The sequence below is a fragment of the Prenolepis imparis genome, unplaced genomic scaffold, assembly GCF_030444845.1.
Source record: "Prenolepis imparis isolate NDT839.2.m4 unplaced genomic scaffold, iyPreImpa1.0 SCAF_24, whole genome shotgun sequence".
Taxonomy (NCBI): Eukaryota; Metazoa; Arthropoda; class Insecta; order Hymenoptera; family Formicidae; genus Prenolepis; species Prenolepis imparis.
In genome coordinates, this window is record NW_028141182.1 from 195,618 (window position 1) to 222,716 (window position 27,099).

Consider the following 27,099-nt stretch of genomic DNA (forward strand, 5'->3'; position numbering starts at 1 on the left):
TCTTTAAATGGAAAGATGAGATCGAGACAATAATATAAACACAGAACTGAGGTCAACCGAAAACAGATGATAAATGAGCGCACGCTTGGCTTTAGATATTATATATATGTTCTATCATCGGGAAATATATATGGTCTAAACACTCCGTGTCATTTTGTAAATTGATGCTATTTTTTTGTAATTTGATGTGAATCATTTCGGACACGAGTCTTTTCCCTAGAATCGGCTCCTCATCCAGGATCTCCACGCTGTTCCAATCAAACTCATGGTTTAGAAGTCTATGGTCTGTTATGACCGAGCGCTGCGTCGTGTTTCTATTGATGTGGTTGCGGTGTTCGCTTATTCTCGTTTTTAGGAAACGGCGCGTTTGACCGACATAAGAAGCGTCACAGTTATTGCAGGAGATCTTGTATACAACGTTCGTGTGAAGGTCTTTCGGCAAGCTATCTTTATGCACTTTAATAAACTTGTTAAGCTTGTTGATACCGGTATATGATATTTTTGTATCCAAATCTCGAATTGCACGACTAAATTGCTCGGAAATGCCAGGGACATACGGAATGTTAAAGAAAGTGGTTGGAAGCTGTTCTTTTTTGCTTGTGTCATTCTTACTTAGAGAAGAATTATTTTTCTCCTTAAATTTCGCGAACAGAAATTTCAATCTTTCGTTAATTGTATCAAAGATATACTGCAATGGATACCCGTTATCGAGCAAAATATTTATAACGAGTTCGAAATTCTTTCTATGGAACCTGGGATGTGACAGGAGGAAAACTCTATCTGTGAGACAAAAAATTGTGCCTCTTTTTTGGCAAAGAGCGTGTCGTGATTCGAAACTTAGATATCTCCCGGAGAACGTCGGTTTATGGAACCAATCGAATTCCAACTTTCCATCGTTAACAATAACAGTGACGTCCAGGTAGTTAAGTCGATTATCGACGCCCTCCTCCATTGTGAACTGGAGTCTCGGATGGAAGGAATTGAAGGTCTTTAATATGTCTTTGAGCATGGAGGAGGGGGCCGCCAACGCGACATCATCGACATATCGAACATAGAAAGGAAGTGCAACCGACAAGTTCGCAAGCGCTTTGCTTTCTAGGTCCTGTAACGTTAGATCAGCAATAATCGGTGACAGCGGTGAGCCCATGGGGGTGCCAAATGTTTGTCTATAGTATACGCCATTGAAGGAGAAGTACGTAGAATCAAGCACAAACTTCACAGCCGATAGAAAATTGTCTCTTGGTATGACGCATTTCCTTTCTATGTCCGGCCACCTACTAGCGACACTGTCCATTGCTAAATCTAATGGGATGTTGGTGAATAGCGAGACAACATCAAGAGAAATTAATTTATGTTGATTATCAATGTATGCGTCTTTAAGTTTCTCTACTAATTCAAAACTGTCAGCAACGTGGCTGTCGGCTGCAGGTAGCGAGGCATGTACAGTATCGTGCAAAAATTTAGCCAAGAAATATAATGGACTGTTTTTTGAAGAGACGATTAGCCTAAGAGGGCAATCCGGCTTGTGAATTTTTGGCAATCCGTAAGCACGCGGTAATGTACTATCCGAGCAATTCATTAGCTTGTAAGATTTTTCTGAGATTCTATCCGCGCTCGGCTCTTATTAGCCCGTTTATTTATTAATATTTTTTTATGTTTCAGATTTATTAAATCTTTGTTAATTCACGCATAATGTATATTAATAGATTTTAATTTCCAAATCTGGTAACAAAAGCAATTTTTAATTTAATTTTATTCTTAATCTTTGAAAATAATTTACATTTGATATGCCTCTAGAAAAGGAAATTGTTAGTAAATGACATTTCGTCGTAAAATTGAACGTAAATTAAAAGCAGTACTTGCTGGTTACAATATTTCAAAAAATAATGATATTTCTTTTGTCTCCACGCAATTAAATCCTAAAGATTATGAAAAATTTCAAACTGTTACAAAGATAGACTCTATGTGTAAATCAGATTTCATTGATACAAAACTATTATCTGATAATGAAATTAACTATAAAAATATGTTAGGTCTTTCTAATATTAATGAAAACGAATCGAATTTTGAAAATAGTGTTAATAATAGCGATGATGTATTTATTGTAAATGAAGATGATATACTTGCGACTAGTATTGCTGATGATAACATACAAACTCATCCTTTATGTATAAGTACAAGATATACGCCTGTGCATGATCTAAACGAAAATAATTATTCTGAATGTAATGAAATCAAAAGTGCAATATTCAGTACAAATAACTTACGTAATTGGGCTCTCAGAAATAATATCACGCACTCTGTAATCGATGAACTTTTGCAAATGTTGAAACAGACATATAATTATTTACCGCTTACTGCAAGATCTCTTTTAAAGACTCCGAAACAGATGAAAATATTAAGTTTAAATAATGGTGACATGTTATTTTGGCATAGAAATAAAATGGTGACATGTTATTTTGGCATAGAAATAAAATTAAAACAAAAATTAAAACATGGTTTTAAAACAACATTAATAGATAATGTTATTCAATTAGATTTTAACATTGACGGTTTACCACTGTTTAAAAGTAGTTCAATTGAGGTTTGGCCTATATTATTACGAAGTGATGTATTAATTGATGATTCGCCGTGTATGGTAAACTTATTTTGTGGAAGTGGAAAACCTGATCCGTTGGAATTATTTTTAGAAGATTTTATACAAGAAATAAATTATCTAATATTAAATAATCTTGAATGCCAAGGCACTGTATTTAAAATAGAAATAAGAAATTTTATATGTGACGCTCCAGCGAGAGCAATGTTAAAAATGATTATGGGACATACAAGTAAGCATGGTTGCGAAAAATGTTGCATAGTAGCAAAAAGCAAAACCTTCAATAAAGGACAAAATAAATTTTCTAAGTTTCATTTAAAAAAAAAATTGTACTATCCGGTAAAAAAAGAATACGAAGAAAGAAAAAATAGTGACTTTTCATTAAATCAAATTTCTACTATTAACTGTACACATATTAAAGGTACATCTCCCTTACTTAAAATCAAAGATATAGGATTAGTGACACAATTCCCTTTAGATCCTATGCACTTAATATACTTAGGTGTTGTAAGACGAATTATAGTAAACTATTTGATAGAGGGAACACGTAAATGTAAATTATCAAAAGGAAATTTAGCTAATATGAATTGTATGATGAAACAATTACAAAAATATATATCAAATGAATTCGCTAGAAAACCTCGTAGTTTTAAAGAAGTGAAAAGATGGAAAGCTGTAGAATTCCGAAACTTCATAATATATCTTTCTCCTATTGTAATGTATAATAATTTAGACAACAAAAGATACAATCATCTCCTATTGCTACATATAGCTGTAACAATATTATGCAGCAAAACATTAATTGCTTCGTATTTACATATTGCAAAACAAGCTATAATTAAATTTGTACAGCAAGCAGCAAAAATATATGGTCCATTCTTCGTAGTATATAATGTACACTCTTTACTTCATATTTGCAAAGATGTTGAAATGTATGGCCCATTAGAAAGTTTTAGTTGCTTTCCATATGAAAATTATTTAGGTAAAATAAAAAGATTAGTTCGTGGTACCAGGCTTCCACTTCAACAAATAGCAAATCGAATTACAGAATTAGATTCTTCATCTTTAAATTGTTCCATTAATAAACTTAAATATATTCCAAAACAAATTATTGGTGAATCGCAAAATAAAAACTCATTTAAATGCTTAACTTTAATAACTAATCGTTTTAAACTTTCTGTAAAAAGACCAAACAATATTGTTTCGGTTTTTAATAGAATTGTTGAAATTAAACATATTATTTACATAGATGGGCGTTATAAATGTGTTGGAACACCGTTTAAATATATGCATGATCTGTATAACACTCTTATTCCATCTTCCAAACTAGGAATATTTTTTCTGCACGGTTGTGACTTATCAATTACATTCTTCGTAGAAGAAATAAATCATAAATGCCTACTTTTTCCGTTCAAAAATGGATATGCTGTATTTCCAATTCAGCATCAACAAGAAAATAAATAAGGTTTAATAAAGTTTTACAGATTTATGTACATTACGTAGCACTTTTCACGTGTACTTTACGTGCATATAGATAGCTGCATTCCTAAACATAAATTTTAGAGATGTACATATATAGACTGTGAGAAAAATACTTTAATTATTTTAATTGCGTGGAGAATTTCTTCTGAATTAAAAATTTTAATTTATAGAGATAATTATTATAATATAAATATAAATAAATTTAAATAATAGTTGATAAATTTTTACATTATAATTTACAGTTGCATTTTTTAAATATTAATTTTGCATATATTTCCTCAATATACCATAAAAGATATTGAATAAGGCGAAAAAAACGAGACATCCCCCTGGCTACAATAAGTGTATGCAGTGTTGCAATTTTTAAATGGAACTCAGAAGGAATGTGCAGTCGTCCCTCTCATCTGGTTAACAGATAATAATTCAGTTTGTTACTGGCCAAATACCAAATCTGATGTCAAATTTAACGCACTAGTAAAATCTAATGCAGTCTATGAATCGTCATGGAAAAAATTTGACGTTCATACTGTTCTACATACAGAAGGTAAATAAATTATTTTTGAAACATGTAAATTTATTAGACAAAGAAATCTGCAAATAATCTGCTTTAATATTTATTTGTTTGAATGTTTTAGATAATTATGATGTGGCTGAGCAGTTTATGAATAACTATATTGAACAAATTACTTCATCATCAGATAATTCAACAAATAAAAAAAAGAAATAATTGAAAAAAAGAATTTAGTTGACTTTAAAAATGATGAATTAGAAAATAGCGAATCGAGTACTACGCCAACTACAAAACGTAAGAAGAAACAAAAAGATCAGAAAATGTCATCTAAGAAACAAAAGATAATTATAAAAAGTCCGACTCCGTCTTCAGATACTGATGATACAGGCGATTTTTCAATAAGTGATACGAATTCAAATAAAAATAACAATTCGTATATTGAAAAAATAAATAACATAAAAAAGTGCACCTTTATGAAGAAAGAAAAGAATGACGATGCAAGTTTTTTGCTGCAAAGAACAATTAGCAGTAGTCCGCTTCAAAATCAATTAAAATCTATAACAAGTATGCAATCCTCATTGCAACAAAAACCTGCTGGCCCTGTCATTAAATCTATTCAATCTATTAGTGGAATAGTTAAACAATCATCTGCAAGACTTGGATGTCAAAATATTGAAAAAACTTTGTCTAGTAGCATGGAACCAAATAATATAGACCAGGAAAGTCAATCTGTTGCTCAGACATCTAATCATCATTCTCTTATCAAGATTCCTCGCACAAAGACTTTTGTACCATTGTCTGAAATGGAATTTCAGCGCGTCGTTCTATCATATTTACAAAGTATTGAGATTACGTATGAGCAAATTCAGTCAAAAGTGAATGCAGTTCTGCGACATATGAATTCAGCAGGAATGGCAACATGGACGAAACCTGATGGTTACCTAAACTTCCTCTTTCAACCATGGAACAATTTGAGGAAATGGAGAAATTACTAGCAGTTGAAGAAAACTTCAATTATTATGTAAGCATAAATAACAAATGTATTAGAAACTTTTAAGATACGTATTAATAAGATTCTTATAAAATCACATGTTTTATATAATATTTTATATTATAAATTATAAAACATTTCTTTCTTTTATCACAGCGCAAAAGACTAGCATCAATCGGTGGTGAAAATCAACGTTGCTGTGTAATGAGCATGTTACGATTTCTATTAACTAACGAATTAGCAACACATTTTAATTGGGCTGGACGGAAAAAGATAGCCTTTAAAGAGAAAAAGATCATGAACGTTCCCATATAACATCGGACATTCTATGAATATGCATATTTTCTCCATGATATGAAAATAATATCTTGTATGTAAAATGTTTATACATTTCATATACATGATTTGGATATACATAACAATATATAATATGTATATACATTGATGTATTTTATATGTATATATAATAAATATATGTCAAATGTATGTCAAATGTCTATACATAATATGTATATGCTTTGCTGTACGTAAGATGTATATGCATTGCTGTGCATTATACGTACATACATTATGCAATCTCTAAATACATACATTGCATATACATAATATGTATATGCTTTGCTGTACGTAAGATGTATATACATTGCTGTACATTATACGTACATACATTATGCAATCTCTAAATACATACATTGCACATACATAATATGTATATGCTTTGCTGTACGTAAGATGTATATGCATTGCTGTACATTATATGTACATACATTATGCAATCTCTAAATACATACATTGCATATACATAATATGTATATGCTTTGCTGTACGTAAGATGTATATACATTGCTGTACATTATACGTACATACATTATGCAGTCTCTAAATACATACATTGCACATACATAATACATATATACTTTGCTGTACGTAAGATGTATATACATAAATTACAATTTGTAATTATCAAGAGATCTCTCTCTCTCTCTCTCTCTCTCTCTCTCTCTCTCTCTCTCTCTCTCTCTCTCTCTCTCTCTCTCTCTCTCTCTCTTTTCGAAAAGAGGAAAGACGTGTTAAAGATCGCTCCTCAAAAGTGAACCTTTTAAACAGTGATATAGTCGCGAGGGATATAAAAAGTTTCTCAAGGCATGGTGAGAAGTTACAAGTATTAGCCATGAGCATTATCTAGCCGAAAAGCTCTTAAATATAGGTGTGAGAAGTGCATCACATACTCAGGATACCAAGACTTTTGTAGCGGTTACGGGCAAGCAAAGTTGGCATGACAGATAAAGTGAGATAGAGGTGACTGTCTTGTTATGTTTGTATTGTCTGGTATACACTACCAACATGAACAATGAATATGCAGAATATAGATGTTCGGCATGTAAAAAAGATATAAAGTGTCAAGTGGTGTCATGTAAAGGCTGTTACCACGAACATCGTAATAAGCTGTTTTATCATCCAGGATGTGTTAGCAAACATAAAATCTATGATAAAAACGAAGAGTTAGTATTGTGTCAGGGTCCATTTGATAGATTTGAATTAGAGATGAAGAAAGCCTCGGCTGTGACGGGAAGCAGCAAGGACAGCAAAGACAGACGAGGATCTCAAGGATCTACAGGCTCTAATACAAGCACGCTCACATCAACAGGCAGTAGAACTAAAGGATCGGGAGCGAGTAAGTCACTGAATATCGATGCTAAAGTAGACTTGCTCGTAAGAGCTATAAAAGAGATAAAAGATGAAATGATATGTAAAAACGAGATTAAAAACTTTATGAAGGAAATATTACATGAAGAAATGACTAATATAAAGCGAGAAATGGATGAGATTAAAAATTATATACAAGAAACACTTAGTGAAACAGCAAAAGAACATCCAAAAAGAAAATTTTCGGAGGTAGTACAGGAAAAGAAGAACGAAAATATTATAATCATTAAACCTAGGAAGCAGCAAGAGAGTGAAGCCACCAAGAAAGTCATGAAAGAAAAAGTAGACATAAAAAACCTGGCAGTAGGAGTTACAAAACTTAGAAATGGAAATAATGGCTCAGTTATTCTTGGATGCGAGAATATGGAGGAGATGAGAAAATTGAAAGACACGGTGCAAGTTAAACTTGGTGAGGATTACAGAGTCACCGAACCAAAGCTGATAAATCCAAAACTAAAAATCATAAATGTAGGCGATGAAGAAATCAGTCTAGACGAGGACAATTTTGTGAACACAATTATAAAGCAGAATGAGATTAATGGAAATAGAACAGGTTTTTATATGAAAATGATTAAGAAAATTATTAAAGAAGATAGAGATGCTAAGCAACCGAAAGGAAGAAGGAGAGAAGGTGGATCGGTGCTGATTGAGGTGGACAAAATAACTCATGAGTTGATATTGAAAAAGGAGAAACTAAATGTAGGATGGAGAAAGTGTTTAGTATATGAACACTTTAATGTTAAAAGATGTTACAAATGCTGGGGTTACAATCACATCGCGCGTAATTGTAATAAGCAAGATACATGTTACAAATGTGCAGGTATGCATAAATCAAGCGAATGTACTGTACTAAATAAGAGATGTATAAATTGTATGTACAAAAACGAGAAATATAAGCTTAGAATAAATGAGGAACATGATGCATTGAGTCCGGAATGTCCAACCTTTATAAAAGCATTAAAAGAAGAAAAAAAAAAGAACTGGCTGGAGTACTGCTGAATAGCAATTAAAAATAAGAGAAGAGTCATTTCTATACACGAATGCACAAAGTATGGTTGCACATAAGGATGAAATACAACATTTGATCCTGAAGAAGATGAATCCTGCAATTGTGGCACTGTCGGAGACAAGAATAACACCTGATATTGAGGATAACGAGCTAAACGTACCAGGATACAGTTTAGTTAGATACGATGCAGAAAACAGATTCACAGGAGGAGTTGCCTTATACATGAGAAATGATATTCAATTTGAAATAATCTTAGTTGATAAAATAAGCTCTAATTATTGGTGTATTGCGTTAAATATAAAGGTAAACTTTTATAAAGGTAAATTAGCGGTAATATATCATTCACCGAGTGCGAGTGATGGCGATTTTATAAGATCATTAGAAAATATTATAGAAAATCTGTTAAACAAAGAAAATTGTATAGTGATAAGTGATTTTAATATAGATATATTAAACGATACATTCTATGCGAGAAAATTGCAAACATCAATGTTGAGTTTGGATATGAAGCAATATGTGGCTAAACCAACAAGAGTTACTAAAAATAGTCACACACTAATAGATTTAGTTTTTGCCAATAAAAAATTAAATATTCAAGTAATTAGTGAACCAAAAATTACAGACCATGCATGGTTAAAAATTAATTTTAATGTTAAAAAATTAGAAGATAAATATAGAGAATTTGTAAGTAGGGATTTCAGTAAATTTGATGTAAATGAATTTAATAAATTAATAAGCAAAAATATCATAGAAAATGATCTTGATGTAGATGTAAATATAAGGGCTGAGAATTTTGTAGAAAGTATAGTGAAATCATTAAATATGATCGCTCCAAAAAAAGGTTACAGAATTCCAAGGGTGTGGGAAGGAAAAAAATGGTTTACTAATGAGATAAGAATTGCAGCTAATAAGAGAGATATAGCATATAAGAGAGCAGTATCTACAGGGGACAACATGATTGGAAACAGTTTATGAGTCAGAGAAATACGGTAGTTAAAATCATTAGATGTAAAAAGAAAGAATTTTACGAGAACATGATTGATAATAACAGGAATGATCAAAAAAAATTGTGGAAAACATTAAAAGAAGTAATAAACGGTGAACCAGAGATCCATAAAGAAATAAATAATATAGACTTTGAGATATTAGACGCTAGGAATAACTGTGATATAGCTAACAAATTTAATATATATTATGTGGAAAGTATTAATAAAATAGTTAGTTCTATAAAAAGTAGTCAGGAAGAAATCTTATGTACAAAATCTATTAAAGCTATAAATAATGAGGAAATTATGGATAGATTTGTGAGAGTAGAAGTCAATAGGTTAGAGAAAATAGTTATGAGTTTACCAAATAAAACAGGAACAGATGAAGGCATATCGAGTAATATATTAAAAATGGCAGTGCCTGTTATCAAAGAAGAATTTACAAGAGTAATCAATAGTTCGCTCATTGAAGGTCAATGCCCAGAGGGGTGGAAAACTTCAACAATTATACCAATTCCGAAAGTTGCAAATCCAAAAAAAGCTAGCGAATATAGACCAATCAACACTTTACCATTGTACGAAAAGGTATTAGAATTAGTGGTTAAAGATCAGTTAGAATCGTATTTAGAAAGTAAAGGCATTATATCGGAACATCAATTTGGCTTCAGGAAGCATCATTCATGTGAAACAGCGATACAGGTCATTATAGATAATTGGAAATTAGTCATTAGTGAAGGTAAAATGGTGGGAGTTATTTTTATGGATTTCAAGAGAGCGTTCGAAACAGTTAACAGAGCAAGATTATTAAATAAACTGTATGACTATGGGATAAGAGGTAGAGTTCTTGAATGGCTAAATTCGTATCTAAATAATAGAAAACAGCGGGTAAAATTAAATGATAATTGGTCGGAAATACTAACTACTGAATACGGTGTGCCGCAAGGTTCGGTGTTGGGACCCTTACTGTTTATTGTGTATATAAATGATATTGTGGATAACTGTCATAATGATTATAATATAAAAATGTTTGCGGATGATACTATACTGTATGTAACCCGAGATAGCTGTGAAGAGCTTGAATATAAAATGAATTTTATGTTTAATAGAGTAAAAAATTGGTTGCAAATAAATACACTAAAATTAAATACGAGCAAAACAAAATATATGATAGTAAGAGGCGTACGAAAAAAATTGTTAGAGAATATCATGCTAAAAGGTGAGGATGCTGTAATTGAGCGATAAGCAAACTTGCGTTACACTAAATTTTTGTAAGCAATCTCAAAATGCGAACATACACTCTATCCACTGTGATTAATTAAGCTTTAATTTAATTTTGAAAATTGGTTTGATTTATTAAGATAATTATATTTCCTTTCAAGCTCAGATATGCTTCTTTCCGAGTAAAAGTTGCATTATCAAGTTTTATTATATGCATTTATTTTAGTCTACAATGACGTTTATTATATTTTAATTTACTCTCGTTTCCGATAGTCCAGTATAACATTCGGGACGAATGTCAAGGCCAGGATGGCCGATGCTGTAAGATAGACCTTACTTGCATAACGTGAGTATGCTTGCGTGCGGTTTGGCGCGCGCATCTGATGGATGTGCGCGCAGGTATTAGGTGCGCGCGCAGCGGCGCGAGCCTCGTGGTCAAGGAGGAAGACGGCCATGACGGCGAGAGAGCATGGACGTGTGTACGCGGAGGACAACGACGTCGCGACCGTATATATGGCATAAGCCAAGTTGTAAGTGTATAACACTCGCCGGGAATATTGTTGCTACACGTGGAATACACGTGAATAAAGATAAGTCCGGTTAAACGAGGTTACAGTTATTATAACCATCTCACGAGCAAGATCCTTTGTTCGCCTTTCCCGCGGCTTTCCTGACACCCGCATATCCTGGCATACCAACAAAGAGAGAAGCATCTCACAGCTGAGCGAGTTGAAAAAATCAGGTATCTAGGGGTAATTATTAATAGTAATTTAAAATTTGAAGATCATTGTGACTACATATTAAAAAAGGTAGGAAAAAAAATAGGTTTCCTAAACAGAATAGGAAGTAATTTATCAACATATACTAGATGTTTTGTGTACAAGGCGATTATAGCTCCTCACTTTGAGTATTGCGCAACATTATTAATATGTATGAGTGAAACACAACTTAATAGACTGCAAGTGGCTCAGAATAGGGCAATGAGGGTTATATTGCAGTGTAATCGATATACTAAGATAGAAGTAATGATACAAGCGTTACAGTTTATGTCAATAAGACAGAGATTATATTTCAATGCATGTACTTTTATATTTAAATTAGTAATAGGAATGCTACCAATACAACTATGCAATAAAATACAAGTAATAAAAGAATTAAGCGGAATTCAAACAAGACAAGCTGAAGACATTAGAATTCATTTTCGGAAAACAAGAAATGCGCAAAAAAGTTTATTCTATGAAGGTGTGAAAATGTACAATGCCCTACCGGCTGTAGCCAAGGAATGTACAAACATAAATGTATTCAAACGTACTTTAAGAAATTATGTTATGTCTGCGGTCAATTGAATCTAATTCTGTACACTGCAAATAGCTGAGAAAGCTAAATAAAGACTCATTCATTCATTCATTCTCTCTCTCTCTCTCTCTCTCTCTCTCTATATATATATATATATATATATATATTATATATATATATATATATATTAAAACACGCTTTGTAATTATCTTATTTAAGTTTCAAGTTAAATATGACTGCAAAAATGAATTTTGGATTTTTGTTTATATGAACTTTTTTGCTCATTTCGATGAGTAGAATGCAATTCCTAAAATAGCGGCTCACTTTTAAGAGACACCCAATATAATAAATTATAATAATATTATTAATATATAAGATGATATAATATAGTATTATAAGTAAATATTATAAATATAAATAATATTAATATAATATATAAATTATATATATATATATATATGTATGTGTGTATATATATAAATTTATATTTTAATTAATAATGTGTATATGTTAAAACATTAAATAACATTATATATATATATAATTATATAAATATATTATATACAATATATATAATATATATATTATATAATTATATTATATATAATATATATATTAATATATGTTCAGAGCACGAGTCTCTGTGCATTTGCAAAGTCGCTGTCAATGTAAAAAGGATAAATAAGTCGAAACATTAATATTAAATCAGGACTACATTTTCTGCATAATAATGAAACCATAAAGCGTCTTATTATTCATCCGACATTATAGAAGATAGAGGTGACAGTTTGATTCGAGAGCGACAGACCCTTGTAAACACAACACGCACGGAGTCAAGATCCCGAGGCAACGACCGCCGACCGCGCTTTTTGTGTGTTTTCGCGATCAGCTGACGGTTAAAGGTATAAACGAAAAGTCGAGAAAACACAGCCGCCACGTAAACGCGAAAAAAGGTCGAAAAACAATTAAGAAGCAGAGCTCGGTCGATTTTGGAGATCAGATCGTTTCTGGCTCGCTAACGAAAAGGGTCGCAGTTATTCACGCGTAATTAGTGATTAGTACTCTGTCGCTTGCAGAACGCGCTATTGTTCTCGAACTGTCGATCGCCTCTATTTGAAGTCGCTCGCTTCGACCCGCGTCGGCATCCCGTCGGCACGGAACCTTGTATCGATTTCGTATTGATGAGAATAAATTGTTTGTTTTGCTAGTGTTAAAAATAAGATTCGTATTCTTTGTGCTGTGCTTCCGCCCTGCCTTCACGCTCACTTTCAGTTCGCGCTAAACGAAACAATATATATATTCGCAATAATATATTAAATATTTATTATATATATTTAATTTTTAATATATTATTGCGTATATATATATTAATTATAATAGAAAATAAATTGTCAGTATCTTCTATTATAAATTCTATTATTATAATAGAGAATACTAATTTATTATTTGAGCATCAATAAAATAGCTTTTAATATGGCCGCGCGTACATGCGATGTGCAGAGTGCTCTGCGCATCACATGCGCATTAAATACGCGATTCACATTTGTTTTATCTTCTTCACTGCCAAGTCGCTACGGTAAGCCAAGACCTCGTGCTGCCTGCATTTCGCGATCGTTAATACCCTTTTCCCGCCAAAAGTTTCTGTAGTGTGATACACATATTTTATATATCATATTCGTTTATTGTGTATTATTGTGTATATGGTTATTGGACGAAACCTTCCTTTTCAAAGTAAGTACGATATATTATATATGTATAAAATATAATATAAATACTTGATACTCGAACATTTCTGTTTTTAGTCTAACCTAATAATAATAGCCATGAATAAGTCAGAGACGAGGAATTAAATAAAGTTTCATAGAAAGCTTACAAATAAGATTAATCGATCTCTAGCATTAATTAGCAACAATTCAGTGTTATCTTGTGATTCTCTATCAGATAATTTTAACGATTCTCATAATATTAATAACATTAGAAAAATCGCAGATGATAATATTACTATTGATAGTGCAAATAATGATATAAACGTTAATATTCCATACAACAATGAGTTATCTACTAATAATGTCGATGAATCATCAAATAATATTGAACATAATCATAATAACAATAGTAATAATGCCCAAAATAATGTATCGTTAACTTCAAAACTAGCTGCATGGGCTATAAACGAAAATATAACTTTAGCGGCGTTAGGAAAACTACTTCCTATAATACGAGAAATACCGGGATCTTATGATATACCAAAGGATCCAAGGACACTTGTCAAAACACCCAGAAAAATAAATGTAAAATCTATAGGTTGTGGGACATATTTTTATTTTGGTATAGAGAAAACGTTAAATTCGTTTTGTATAAATCATAAAATCAGCATACAACAAAATGAAGAGTTCTTATTAGCTATCAATATTGATGGTTTATCTTTAAGCAAAAGTTCTAATAGCTCGTTTTGGCCTATTTTATGTTCGGTAAAATCAATAAAAATTCTTATAAATCAAGTGTTTTTAGTTGCATTATATCATGGTTCAGCAAAACCAAAATCTGATGATTTTTTTAAAGATTTTATAAATGAATCTATTTATCTATCGACTAACGGAATATTAATAAATTCTGTTACATATAAATTCCGAATTTTAATGTTGATTTGTGATTCACCGGCAAAATCATTTGTTTTAGCTATTAAAAATCATACAGGCCATTTTTCATGTACAAAATGTGACCAAGAAGGTGAATTATTTAATCATGTATTATGCTTTATTGAAACAGAGCGTTTTTGTAAAAGAACCGAATACTTCATTTAGAACTACTGCTCAACCAGAACATCATATTGGTAGAAGTATGCTATTAGATATACCGAACTTTAATATGATAGACAGTGTTCCAATAGATTATATGCATAATCTTTTATTAGGTGGCATGAAAAGACTTCTTTGTCACAAACGATATGGATGGATTTATGGTAAACAACCGCATAAATTACGAGCTCGTGATGTTAATAAAATTTCAGAAAATGTTCTAAAATTAAAACGATATGTTCCTCACGAGTTTTCCAGAAAGACACGTTCTATACTTGAGTGTAAAAGGTATAAAGCTACGGAATTTAGATTTTTTTGCTATATGCTGGTCCTATAATTTTAAAAGAAGTTCTGTCATCCAAAGTCTACAATAATTTCATTACATTAAGTCTTGCAAGTTCTATAATGATCAGTCAATATTATTCGAGATTTGAAAATTATGTGTTATATGCTAATAGTTTAATGAAAATTTATATTTGTCAATCTATTAAAATTTACGGTCCAGACTTTATATCACACAACATACATAACTTCTTACATTTAAGTGACTGTGTAAAATTATATGGCTCACTTGATAATTTTAGCGCTTTCCCTTTTGAAAATTATATGCAACAATTAAAAAAAAAGGTTCGTAAATCTGCTTTGCCTTTACAACAAGTCATACATCGTGTGTTGAGGAAAGTAATATAAGTCAAAACGTTTTCTCTAATATTACGAATAATGATTGTGTAAAACTATTAATGGAACATTTCAATGGTCCTTTGATTAATAATTGCACATCTCTACAATACAGAAAGATACAGACAAATAATTATTATTTAGATATTTCAAAAATAGCCGATAGATTTGTCGAATTAAAAAATAATGTAATTGTTGAAATTAAAAATTTTGCTTCTTATGAAACCTCTATATGCTTATTAGGATACAGATATAGTAAGCAAGATAATTTTTACTCAAAGCCATGTTCCTCGTCTTTATTTGATATCCAATATATAAAGAAAGAAACTAACTCACTTAAAGTATGGAATATTGACTTTATCAAAAGAAAATTGATAGTACTACCTTACAAGCACAATCTTGTTTCATTTCCATTATTACATATTTAAATGATTGCTAATTTTAAACTTATCAAAAAATGTATAATTTAAATTTACTTGTATATAATATATAATATTTATATAATAATTTTTTTTATATAAGAAAGATATGCTTATTTTATTAATATATTTGTACCTTTTTTTGCATAAAAATTTACATACAAATTTTATTTTCTATTATCAAATAAGTAAAAGTGTGTAAAATTAGCTATATTTTATAAACTTATTTATTTGCATGTGTTTTAATATTTTTTGTCATATATACATATTATAAAATATTATTTTTTTTGTTATAAAATTAACAACGATCTGATGACAAGATGACCTGGTTCGTTGTGAAATTTGATGTTGAAGATACAGTAGAAGCAGTACCGAATACATGGTATATAAAAAAAAATGCACAATGTTATTGGCCACCTGAAGGTACTATAAAAAACGTTATAATAGACTTCATAAAAAAGAAACATATGCCCGAAATTGGATACTCTATGAAGCTACTCTTTTGGGTGTATATGGTAAAGTATATATTTTTAAACATATAAAATATATCATTATTGTATAATTGCTTTCTATGTAATATAAAAAATATATATACGTACAGAATATATATATGGCACAAATATATTTTAGAAATAATTTTAGAAATCTTTATATATGTATATAGAAACTGTATTATATAAGTAATAATTATATATACTCATGGTTTATTAATAATTTATTTTTTAAGTAAAAACACAGATTTCTCACTTTTACAATTTAATATTAATTAAATTATTTATTTAAAATATGGTTTTATAGACAATTATAAAACAGCGCAACAGAAAGCTAATAAGGCAAGGAATACGAACAATCTTTCCTCCAACAATGAAAAATTAAAACAAAAATATAGACGAAATAAAAAGAAAAATGGAAGGCATTCTAACAAATCTGATAATGAATACGAATTGTCCACTGAAACAGAAATATCTTCATCAGATGATGTAAGATATCCTGACATTCCAATTGAACAAAGTGACTCAAGCGATAGTAAGTAAAAAACACGATAATTGCATAATATATTATATTCATTCAATATGTTATTGTATTAATTCAATGTTTTATAATACAAAATAAATTAGACAATTTTTAGGAAAATATTTATAATAAAAATAATATTTAAAAAAATACAAAAACATACAGGAAAAAGTTTAAAATTCTATTAGCATTTTGTCCCTATTAATTATTTGTAGTAGTTATTGTATATTATACATACAAAAGTTTAATAATTATATGCGAAAAAAGTACTTTTAATTTACATTTTTCTAGAGATGAGAGTAGACAATAATATTGATAAGAATATTCAGCTCAAAGCTTCTACTTCTAATACACATACTACTTGTACATCTGGAACTATAATGAAAACTGCATCGCTATATCATAAATCTGGTTCGACTTTTGAACAAAACATTAGTGAGAAAGGTATTTTGATATTTAATAATTTATTATACTATCTATATGTAAATAAATAAATAGAGAGTGAGAGAGAGAGAGAGAGAGAGAGTTTTTAAATTAAATTCTGGAAGAAAGTATTATTATATGTAAGAAAATATTACTACACAATATTTACAATTATATAATTATTTACATTTTAGAGTTTCAAAAACGGGTTTTGAGAGAATTGTACATTCTCAGTTTGAAAATTGATGACATTTCTGAAATTATGAATGCTGTACTGAAAAATAAAGCAGTTGCAACGAATAAATTATCTGCATGTAGTGAAGCTCCCGATATTATCAAATTGTTCCCAGTAAATGATGATGTTTTGGTTCAATTGGAAGATTGGTTAATGAGTTCCGAACAAAATAAAACAATATTGGTAAGAGAAATAAAAATATTTCTCTACTAAATAAAGAGTGCAGTAGTGTCAAAGAATTAATATATCATATTAGAATATTCTGTAATCATGTAATATATATAATATATGTTCAATATTTTCTATAGTTAGCACTATATTTTCTACATTAACATTTTTTTTCTATATTATTTAACTAAAAAAATCTCTGTAAGGTTATATATATACAGAAATATATAATAATATAAATAATTTGTAATATATTCAATATTTTCTATATTTAAAAAGGTCTGTGAAAATATATATATTATATTGAATAATAAATATAAATAATTAAATAACGATCTTCTTATCATTCCAGTCTCAAAATTTAAGTCGTATTGGAGGACTTAACGTTAAAGAAGTTGTACGAAGGATAATGTATCGGGTTTTTACTAATGAAGTCGGCATGTCTTATTCTTGGGAAGGAGCAAAGAAAAAAAAAGTATTCAAAAATTTAGCTGTTGCATCTATTATCTGTAAGTTATTAAATTACTTTATAAAGTCTTTTTGTCTAATTTTATCAAAAAATAAATAATATTAAGTATTTTTTAAAGTGGAAACATTAATATTACATAATGAAATGAAAGAAAATAAAGAAAGAATAATTGAAAAGTATCATGTGTATTCGTTAAAGTTATAAATAATTTTATTTTAAGGTATATTTATATTTTATTTTATATTATAAATATTACATAAACTTATAATATTTTATTATTTATTTATTGACATATACACATAAACAACGAGACTTTTTAAAAAATTATAATTATTTCTGTAACATATATTATAATGCAATATAGAGTTTTTGCTTTTAATAGCCTATCTAATAGCCAAACATATGGTAAAAAAGTTTTGTATAAAATCGTTAATATTTTTTTATTTGAAATAGAATTTCAAAACGAGTACAACATCTTTGCAAGCATTCATATTTTGATATACTTTTATCGGCATATATTTATATTTTATATGTAACTAAAAATGTGGTATGATCTAATTTTAATTCAGTTTAATAAAACTATATGAACTGGAAAAACAAATAATGTTTTATAATTTTCATATAAATTATAAAAATTAAAATTAAATATGATACAAACACATACTTAATTTTAATATAAGGTATTAAGGGATACTGTCGCGTGTCCTGTGCACAAAACACACGTGTAGTAAATAGTAAGATGGATTGCTTATTTGGTTGAGGGGGTTATAGTATGAATCTTAAAGATTAACAAAGAAAATAAAGCAATTTAGACATAGTTGTTGTATGTGTATTTACGTGTAACATAATTTTAAATATTTATTTATTTATTTATTTATTTATGTACAGGTAAACGGGAGATATCCCTTTAAAAACAAATTAAAATAAAATAAGTTGAGAACATAGAAAATGTACAAAGTTAGCGCTATATGATTACGCACAATTTATAACATTAAGAGCCTATCGCAATAAAACTAAAACACAGAAAGGAAATAACAAGTCTATCGTAGATGGGATAACGTTCGTCTGAAGGTGCAGAGTGATGATTGAAAGAAATCCACACGATCAGAGAACTCATTCGCCAGCATGCAGATTCGATTCAGGGGCTTGTATCTTCCATAAGAGGTACGGTGAGACTCAACATTAAATATGACGCCCTTCCTGAGAGGCCTAGCCGGAGCACGCAGCCCCACATACTCTAGGAGCTCCGAACATGTAATACTCCCATTAATCAATTTGAAAAAAAACAGTAGATCTAGAAAAGTGCGTCTATTTGCTAAAGTAATTAGCCGCAAGTTATTCAGCATATCATCATAAGAGTGATCGAAAAAGCGCATTGGATTATTCGTTATGAAGCTCACTCTACGCAAAAAAACGGTGTTGGATTCCCTCAATCTGAATATCATATTTGGCATAAAACGGAGCCCAGACAATGGAGGCGTACTCTAAATGAGGCCGTACTAGCGCACAGTATAACAATCTTAAGGTGTGCACATTATTAAAGTATTTGCCAGTCCGCAAGACAAAACCCAGTTTTCTATACGCGCAGTTCGTGATACTCATTATATGCTTCTCAAACGATAGATCAGGGCAAAAGGTGACCCCAAGATCGCGTACAGAATCTACCTCAGAGAGACGCACCCCGTTTATCGAGTACTCATGCATGCAAACGCTTCTCCTCCGACTAAAGTGGATTACATGACATTTCGCTATATTAAACTGTAGTTTATTAACATTACACCAACGCTCGAGCCGAAACAGATCAAGCTGCAACAGATCCGCGTCCTCAAGGTTATTTACTCGTCGAAAAACTTTTAAATCGTCCGCATATAGTAGAAATTTACAGTGATTAAAGACCTTGTTAATGTCATTAATAAATAGATTGAAAAGAAGCGGGCCCAGGTGAGAACCCTGGGGCACGCCAGACGATGCTTTAAAAATTCTAGATTGGCAATTATTGATCTTTACAATCTGTGACCTGTCTGTTACATAACTTGATACCCATTTCAGCAAAGTACCATCAATACCAAAGGCCCGCAACTTAGTGAGTAGCAGGGAATGGTCAACGCTATCAAAAGCCTTTCTAAAGTCCGTATAAACTGCATCGACCTGGGAGCCATCCTCCATCACTGAATTAATAAAATTCTGATAAAGTAGCAGATTAGTCACGACGGAACGACCGGCAATAAAGCCATGCTGCTCTTCAATCAAAACATACTTAAATAATGATGCAAGTTTATTCGCTATTATATTTTCGAATAATTTAGGCATGAGGCATTGCTTACTTATTGGTCTATAATTAGAGACCAAAGTTCTATCACCGTCCTTAAATATTGGCGTAACGGTGGATAGCTTCCAGGATTTCGGGAAGATGCCACTTACTAAAGACTTATTGAAGATAATCCAAAGTACTCTAGATAGTATGAAATTGGTTGCTTTAAGAAAGAGCGGAGGAATACCGTCATAGCCAGAGTTGGATGCCAAATTCGTGGCATTTATGCAATTAAATATATCCCCGATGGAGATATCTACATTCAATAGGCTCAGATCATGCTCACACACATCAACATCGCTGCCACCATGCACATCCGAACCGGAGTAAACAGATTCGAAATAGTCTGCGAAACAATTTGCTATGGCTGATCCATCATAGACAGACGAGCCATTGTGATAAATTGACATTGGAGATTTATTAGAAGTATACATGGATTTTGTGAAGCTCCAGAAAACATTTACATTACTCGAGATAGCCTCCTCCGTACGATGCACATAGCTCCGCAGACACGCCGATGAAAGGGATTTACATCGAGCCCTCAGACCCGAAAATTCCATATAATCCGAAAAGCAATTAGTTCTCTTAAATCGGATGTGAGCACTCTTTTTGGCCTTGATGAGAGTTTTCAGTTCATTTGAGAACCATGTAGGATGCTGTGATTTGCGGGTCATATATGTAGGAACAAAATTAGAGATGACATAATCAAGATGCCCATACAAAAAATCCACAGCTTCATTTGCATCCAGAAATTTTAGTTCTTCATCCCAGGAGATACTGCCCAAGTAATCATTAATAGCATCATAGTTCGCACGTTTAAAGTTCCACCTATGTTCAATGTGAGATGACAGCGATGTTTTCAGTGGCAAAGTCAACAAGATGGCCGGATGATAACGATCGCACGCACATAAATAATCAACGGCTAGCTCCACTGAAGCGCTATGCAGTGTGGAAAACACTAGATCTAAGGTATTCCGATTCACATTAATGATCCTATTGTGCTGGTAAAAATTAAATTCATTGAAGAAGTGTGAGATAATGTTAGCATGCGGTAACATATTACAGTGTCGATCTGATTCATATTGCAAGTAATTGTTATTATTATGCCACTGAATATGCGGAAGATTATAATCGCCCGCAATAAGAAAATTAGCATTAGGTGACGCGACTAACACTTCTTCAACAGAGAGGCAGTGAGCCTCGTATAGAGACGGCTCCGATAAAGGAGGCATGTAAACAGTGCCGACAATAAATTGTACATGATCGAGGCGAATGTCAACAAACAGCTGTTCGACGCGTGACTCTGAGATATTTATAGCACGACTAAATATAGAATTTCTCACAGCAATCAACACACCTCCTCCGCGCGAATAAACACTATTAGCAATATTTCTATCATTGCGAAACACGGTGAAATTATCAAGGCCCAGCTCCAAGCTCGATATACCCTCATGCAGCCACGTCTCAACCAAGACTATTATATCATAGTCAACAGATACGGACGCCACAGCACACCGCAGATCACAAAGCTTCGTTCTCAAACCGCGAACATTTTGATAATAAATAAGGGGAGAGCGAGTTAGTTTTTTGAACTTGACTTTACATCGACGATTTTCGGCACACCGTTTATATAACGAATTGTTTTATTTGTTTCTCCTTCGTCCTTCAGGCGCCCCAGAGCGGCCCGCAGGTCCCTAAGATATTGTCTTTGCTTCATTGTTTGATCCTGAGAGATGTTGACAGGACCAGAGTATCGCGATTTATTCCTCAGGATTTCCAGCACCTCCCATTTTGTGGAAAAAGAGACACGCACCGGTCTAGAATGACCTCGCTTCGCCTTTCCCAGTCTCTCCGTTCGCATTGCGGAATTCACGCCAGGCTGGATAGTCCGAATGATATCCCTCACCAGATCATCATCTCCACAGCCATTGTTATCGGACTCCTCCAGATTGAAAAATATCAAATTAGTCGATCTTCTCTCTCTATCTTCCATTTCCTCGATAACATCCGTCTCAACTGAGCACAAGGGGTCCAATGGTTGAATTACTGTCGACCGGCCCTCAAGTAAGTCCACTCTATTCGATATGCTCTGAATTTCATTTCTGACCTTGTCCATATCAGCCTGGTGCATCTCCACGATCTCTCTCCGGAAAGTGAGAAACTCTTCATGTATTACCTTTCTGATATCCTCTAGGAGCCGCGGACTCGCATTCAAACTTTGAGGCGAACTTCCGGAAGGGCAACTCAAGAACTGACCATTCAAGAAGGGATGACCGCTACGTGCGAGACAACTCGGATGCGATGCTATATTGCATCCACCACAAGTTACAGGCTTTGCCACGGCTACACCGTATCCTTTGCATATTTTTTTTCCATCCATTTCGTTAGAATCACAACTAGAGAAAACTCGGCAACAGCGAAATAGGCGGTATACGAATTTAACGAAAACAGGCCGCCGAACCAAAACACGACCGTCCTCAACCAATGTATACTGTATACTGTATATTTATGTATTTTACTTAAAATATATTTGAAATTATATATATATATATATATATATATATATATATATATTGTGGCACAAGCACGCGTATGCCTTAATACTTTATAACATAAAAGATATACTATATATATATATATATTTTTTTTTTAAATAAATACATATATATATAAAATTAATAATATCAAAATTAAGATAAGGCTCGTGTATAATTAAAATCAAACAATCAATAATAGGCCAACTTGCGAGCCGAATAATCAAGATGTTAAACAGATTCTTTATTAAGGAATAAATTAAGTTATTAAAAAAACATGTAAACGTTTCGACAGTACAACTGTCTTTTTCAATACAAAAACTTAAGACATATTATTACCTTGAAAATGACAAATTAAAATTTGTTTATAAAGAGACTATATCTAACTGCTAGATTAATTAACAAATTACTATAAATGTTGAATATATCGCAACGTGACACGTACATGGTTATATTAGGTAACAAATATTCAACTGAAACCGGACGCTGATAGATCTAATTTTATCGCTGGTAAACGCATAAAACCGACAATCAGGTTTTTCTCGATGTCACATTTTGAACAACGTCTAATTTTATGATCCGATATTCGTCAGTGTGTTAAACATGTGCTGTAGAAATAATGTGACATGTAACTCTAGAAAACAATTTACAGACATATCTTTTTTTAATTTTAAAATAAAGCGACAGTACTTACAAGAGTGTCAAGTCAAGAGAAACTCGCGATTATTATCTTCATTATAATTGTTCTTGTGTAACGTAACTGTTATAGAGCATGATGATAAGTCTAAGGGACAACGCCAACTAATATTTATTTAGTTATTACAAGGTTATTATATATATTTCTATGTTATGAAGACTCAGACAATTTAGATAAAACATCAAAATAAGAACTGTCAAGAAGTTCGGTGTCTTTTTTTAAATTAATACTGTTCTTTTGCTCTTTAATGTATAACATTTCTGAAATTAATCTTTTATGACATATATATATATATTTTTTATATATATATATATTATATATATAGAAAAAAAAAATATATATATATACATATATATATTTTTTTTTTTCTATATATATAATATCTTGTATAAATGTTTACAGCTGCTGTACGACTTAATAAGAACACTCAAGATTGTACAGATTCCGAAATAATATGTTTTATAAAAGCGTGTAAGAAGCAAAGATCGCTTTAACAATAATAACAAAAATAAAAACATCATCTCTGAAGAAGATGAAAGAACTGAAGAGTCGACTCATTAACAATGGAAAAGAAATTTTGACGTAAAAAGTTCATGCTTAATATTAAGTAATAATATTATTTCAATATACAAGGTATTTTACATAAAGTATTATAAGCTGTCTCTTCTGCAACTGCTAGAGATATTAATTTGAATTTTTGAATTAAATGAGAGCTTCAAAATTTGGTGGATAAAAAAATAAATGTCGGAGGCTTTTAACGAACAAAAGGGGATTCTCCTAATTTTTTTAAGTGGAACCACTATATTTTTTTTATATAAACCGATTTCTTGCAATATTTGACACAAAAAGTTATAAGGGTAGGATGATCAAAACGTGAATATTTTATACGATATTTTGTACTTTAATGTGGCATAATTTTACATAAACTATATAATATTTTTTAAAATACGCAATTTCTGATGATTTTACCTCAACACTTTTATGCACAAAATAATGAAAGGAATCAATTGGTGTAAAGAAAACACGTATTGTTTTCAAGAAAAAGTATATAAATTGCAACTAGCAGTTACATATTTTTTCTGGAAAAAAACTATGTTTTCTTTACATCAATTGATTCTTTCCATTATTTTATGCATAAAAATATTGAGATAAGATTATTGGAAAATGAATATTTTGAGAGATATTTTATTGTTTATATATGATTATTATGTCATATTAAAGTACAAAATATCTATTCACTTTTTGATCATATACTATTCTTATTCTTTATGCTAAATATTGCAAGAAATCGATTTATATAAAAAAATTATAGTAGTTCTATTTAAGAAAAATAAAAGGAAAGTTTCCCTTTTGTTCCTTAAAAACTCCCAACATTATTTTTTTTGATCCATCAAATTTTCAGGTACCTTGTTCCATTTAATAAAAAAATTCAAGTTAATCTTTAGTACTGGCAAAGAAAACAACTTGCAACACTTTATGTAATACTCTGTATTTTATATATATATATATATATATATATATATATATATATAATTTAATCTATTTTTTGTTTTATTATATATTATAAATCAATAATTAACTTGTGCAATTTAATTTTTAGATGTAATCTAATTTTCTTATTGCCTACTTTAAAATGGATTTTAATATTTTATTTTCTTTTAAAATTTAAAACATGTTTGCAGTTTTTTTATTGTTTAAATTTTTAAATCAATTAAATTAATTTGTGCAATTTTTTATTTTTACATGTTAAATAATTTTCTTTTTGCTTAAATAATAATAGATTTTAATATTTGTAGTTTCTTCTTGTTTACATTTTTTATTATATTACAATAATTATATAACTACAATAACAAGATGTATTAATTAATAAAATAGCCTATAATTTCCAAAAATATCAAAAAATAATTTTTTTATCCATTTTCGAGATTACATGTATGGTAATATATAATATTGTATTCAATATTATATATTCAAGAAAAATTTATGTTTTTATAAAGACATAAATAATTGTATCCGAAGTTACATATGCAATATATGTGTGGTTTATTTAAGTCTGTTTTTTCTTTAGTAGTGTTGTTTCCCTTTTACATGATTTTTATGTATATGTATATATAATAATAGTATAGTATAATATAATATATATATAATATAGGTAGATTAGTAAAAGCATAAAATATATAGTAGAATTGCTTCTCTTCTACATGACTTTACACACACACACACACACACACACACACACACACACACACACACACACACAGACAGACACACACACACACAGACAGACACACACACACAGACAGAGAGAGAGAGAGACAGAGCCAGAGACAGAGACAGAGACAGAGACAGAGACAGAGACAGAGACAGAGACAGAGACAGAGACAGAGACAGAGACAGAGACAGAGACAGAGACAGAGACAGAGACAGAGACAGAGACAGAGACAGAGAGAGAGAGAGAGAGAGAGAGAGAGAGAGAGAGAGAGAGAGAGAGAGAGAGATACCATGGATCTTCTATGTATATACAGAGTAAAGATTACATTTGCACATACATATCATATATCAATGTATGTCTATTCGATTAATGAAGTATATACATGAAATATATAAATGTATATACGATGTATATACTAAGTATATTATTTTAATGTTTATTTGATATGTAATTTACATACAGATGTACATACACAGTATGTACATACTAAATGTAAATTGTATATACAGAATGTATATACATAGATTGTACTAATCATGTGCATATGTATATACTATGGATCTATTATGTACATAGTTCCGGTTACATTTGCATATACTTTTCACATACATTGTATGTGTATTTGCTAAATGAGGTATATACATGGAATATACAATATACATAAATGTATATATACCGCATATACTATGTATATTTTAATGTTTTATGGGTTATTTATGATACATATAACATATAATATATAAAAATATTAATATTATTATTAACTTTTTACTAATACTTTTTTACCTAATTGAGTAAAAAAAAATTATACACATAAATATATATTTATTATTTCTTTTAGAAAGTGCTAGACTTGCCTTTAATGAGATAAATGGACCCCCATCCACAGGAGATAAGGTTATTGAAAGCGCCGTAAAAGACTGGTTAAAGTTAGCAAATAATCGGTTAAGCTATTCTATGATTACTAAAAAAACTAATTAATTTTTTATAATTACCTTAATTAACTATTCTTATAATTTTTTTTAAATATTATAATTACTATAATTAACTATTTCTATAATTCTTTTTATTACGTATTTTTTTTAATCCACTTAATAAGAAATCTATATAATAACCATTTTTATGATTTATTATAATTTATTATAAAGTTATTCTGTATTGTGTGTGTGAATACTATTTTATAATATTCTTATAATAATAAATTATAAGAATTATAAGTTTTTACTTTCGTAGTTTTTCATTTATTTATCTATATGTATATACATATATCAGCTATTTATTTTAAAAATACATTAATATGTACTGTGTATTATATAGCATATACGATGAATTTAAAAGCTTGCGT

The 27,099-nt window shown here is 30.5% G+C and overlaps 1 protein-coding gene and 1 pseudogene across 1 annotated transcript; one reads left to right on the plus strand and one right to left on the minus strand.

Annotated features, from left to right (window-relative positions):
- Positions 1-91: 91 nt before the first annotated feature.
- On the minus strand, positions 92-1,579 carry LOC145946855 (uncharacterized). The gene has a single exon (XM_083056606.1). The coding sequence runs from the start codon at positions 1,577-1,579 to the stop codon at positions 92-94; it is 1,488 nt and encodes a 495-aa protein (XP_082912732.1).
- A 14,432-nt stretch (positions 1,580-16,011) lies between these two features.
- Positions 16,012-24,103, plus strand: LOC145946857 (uncharacterized; annotated as a pseudogene).
- Positions 24,104-27,099: the final 2,996 nt, after the last annotated feature.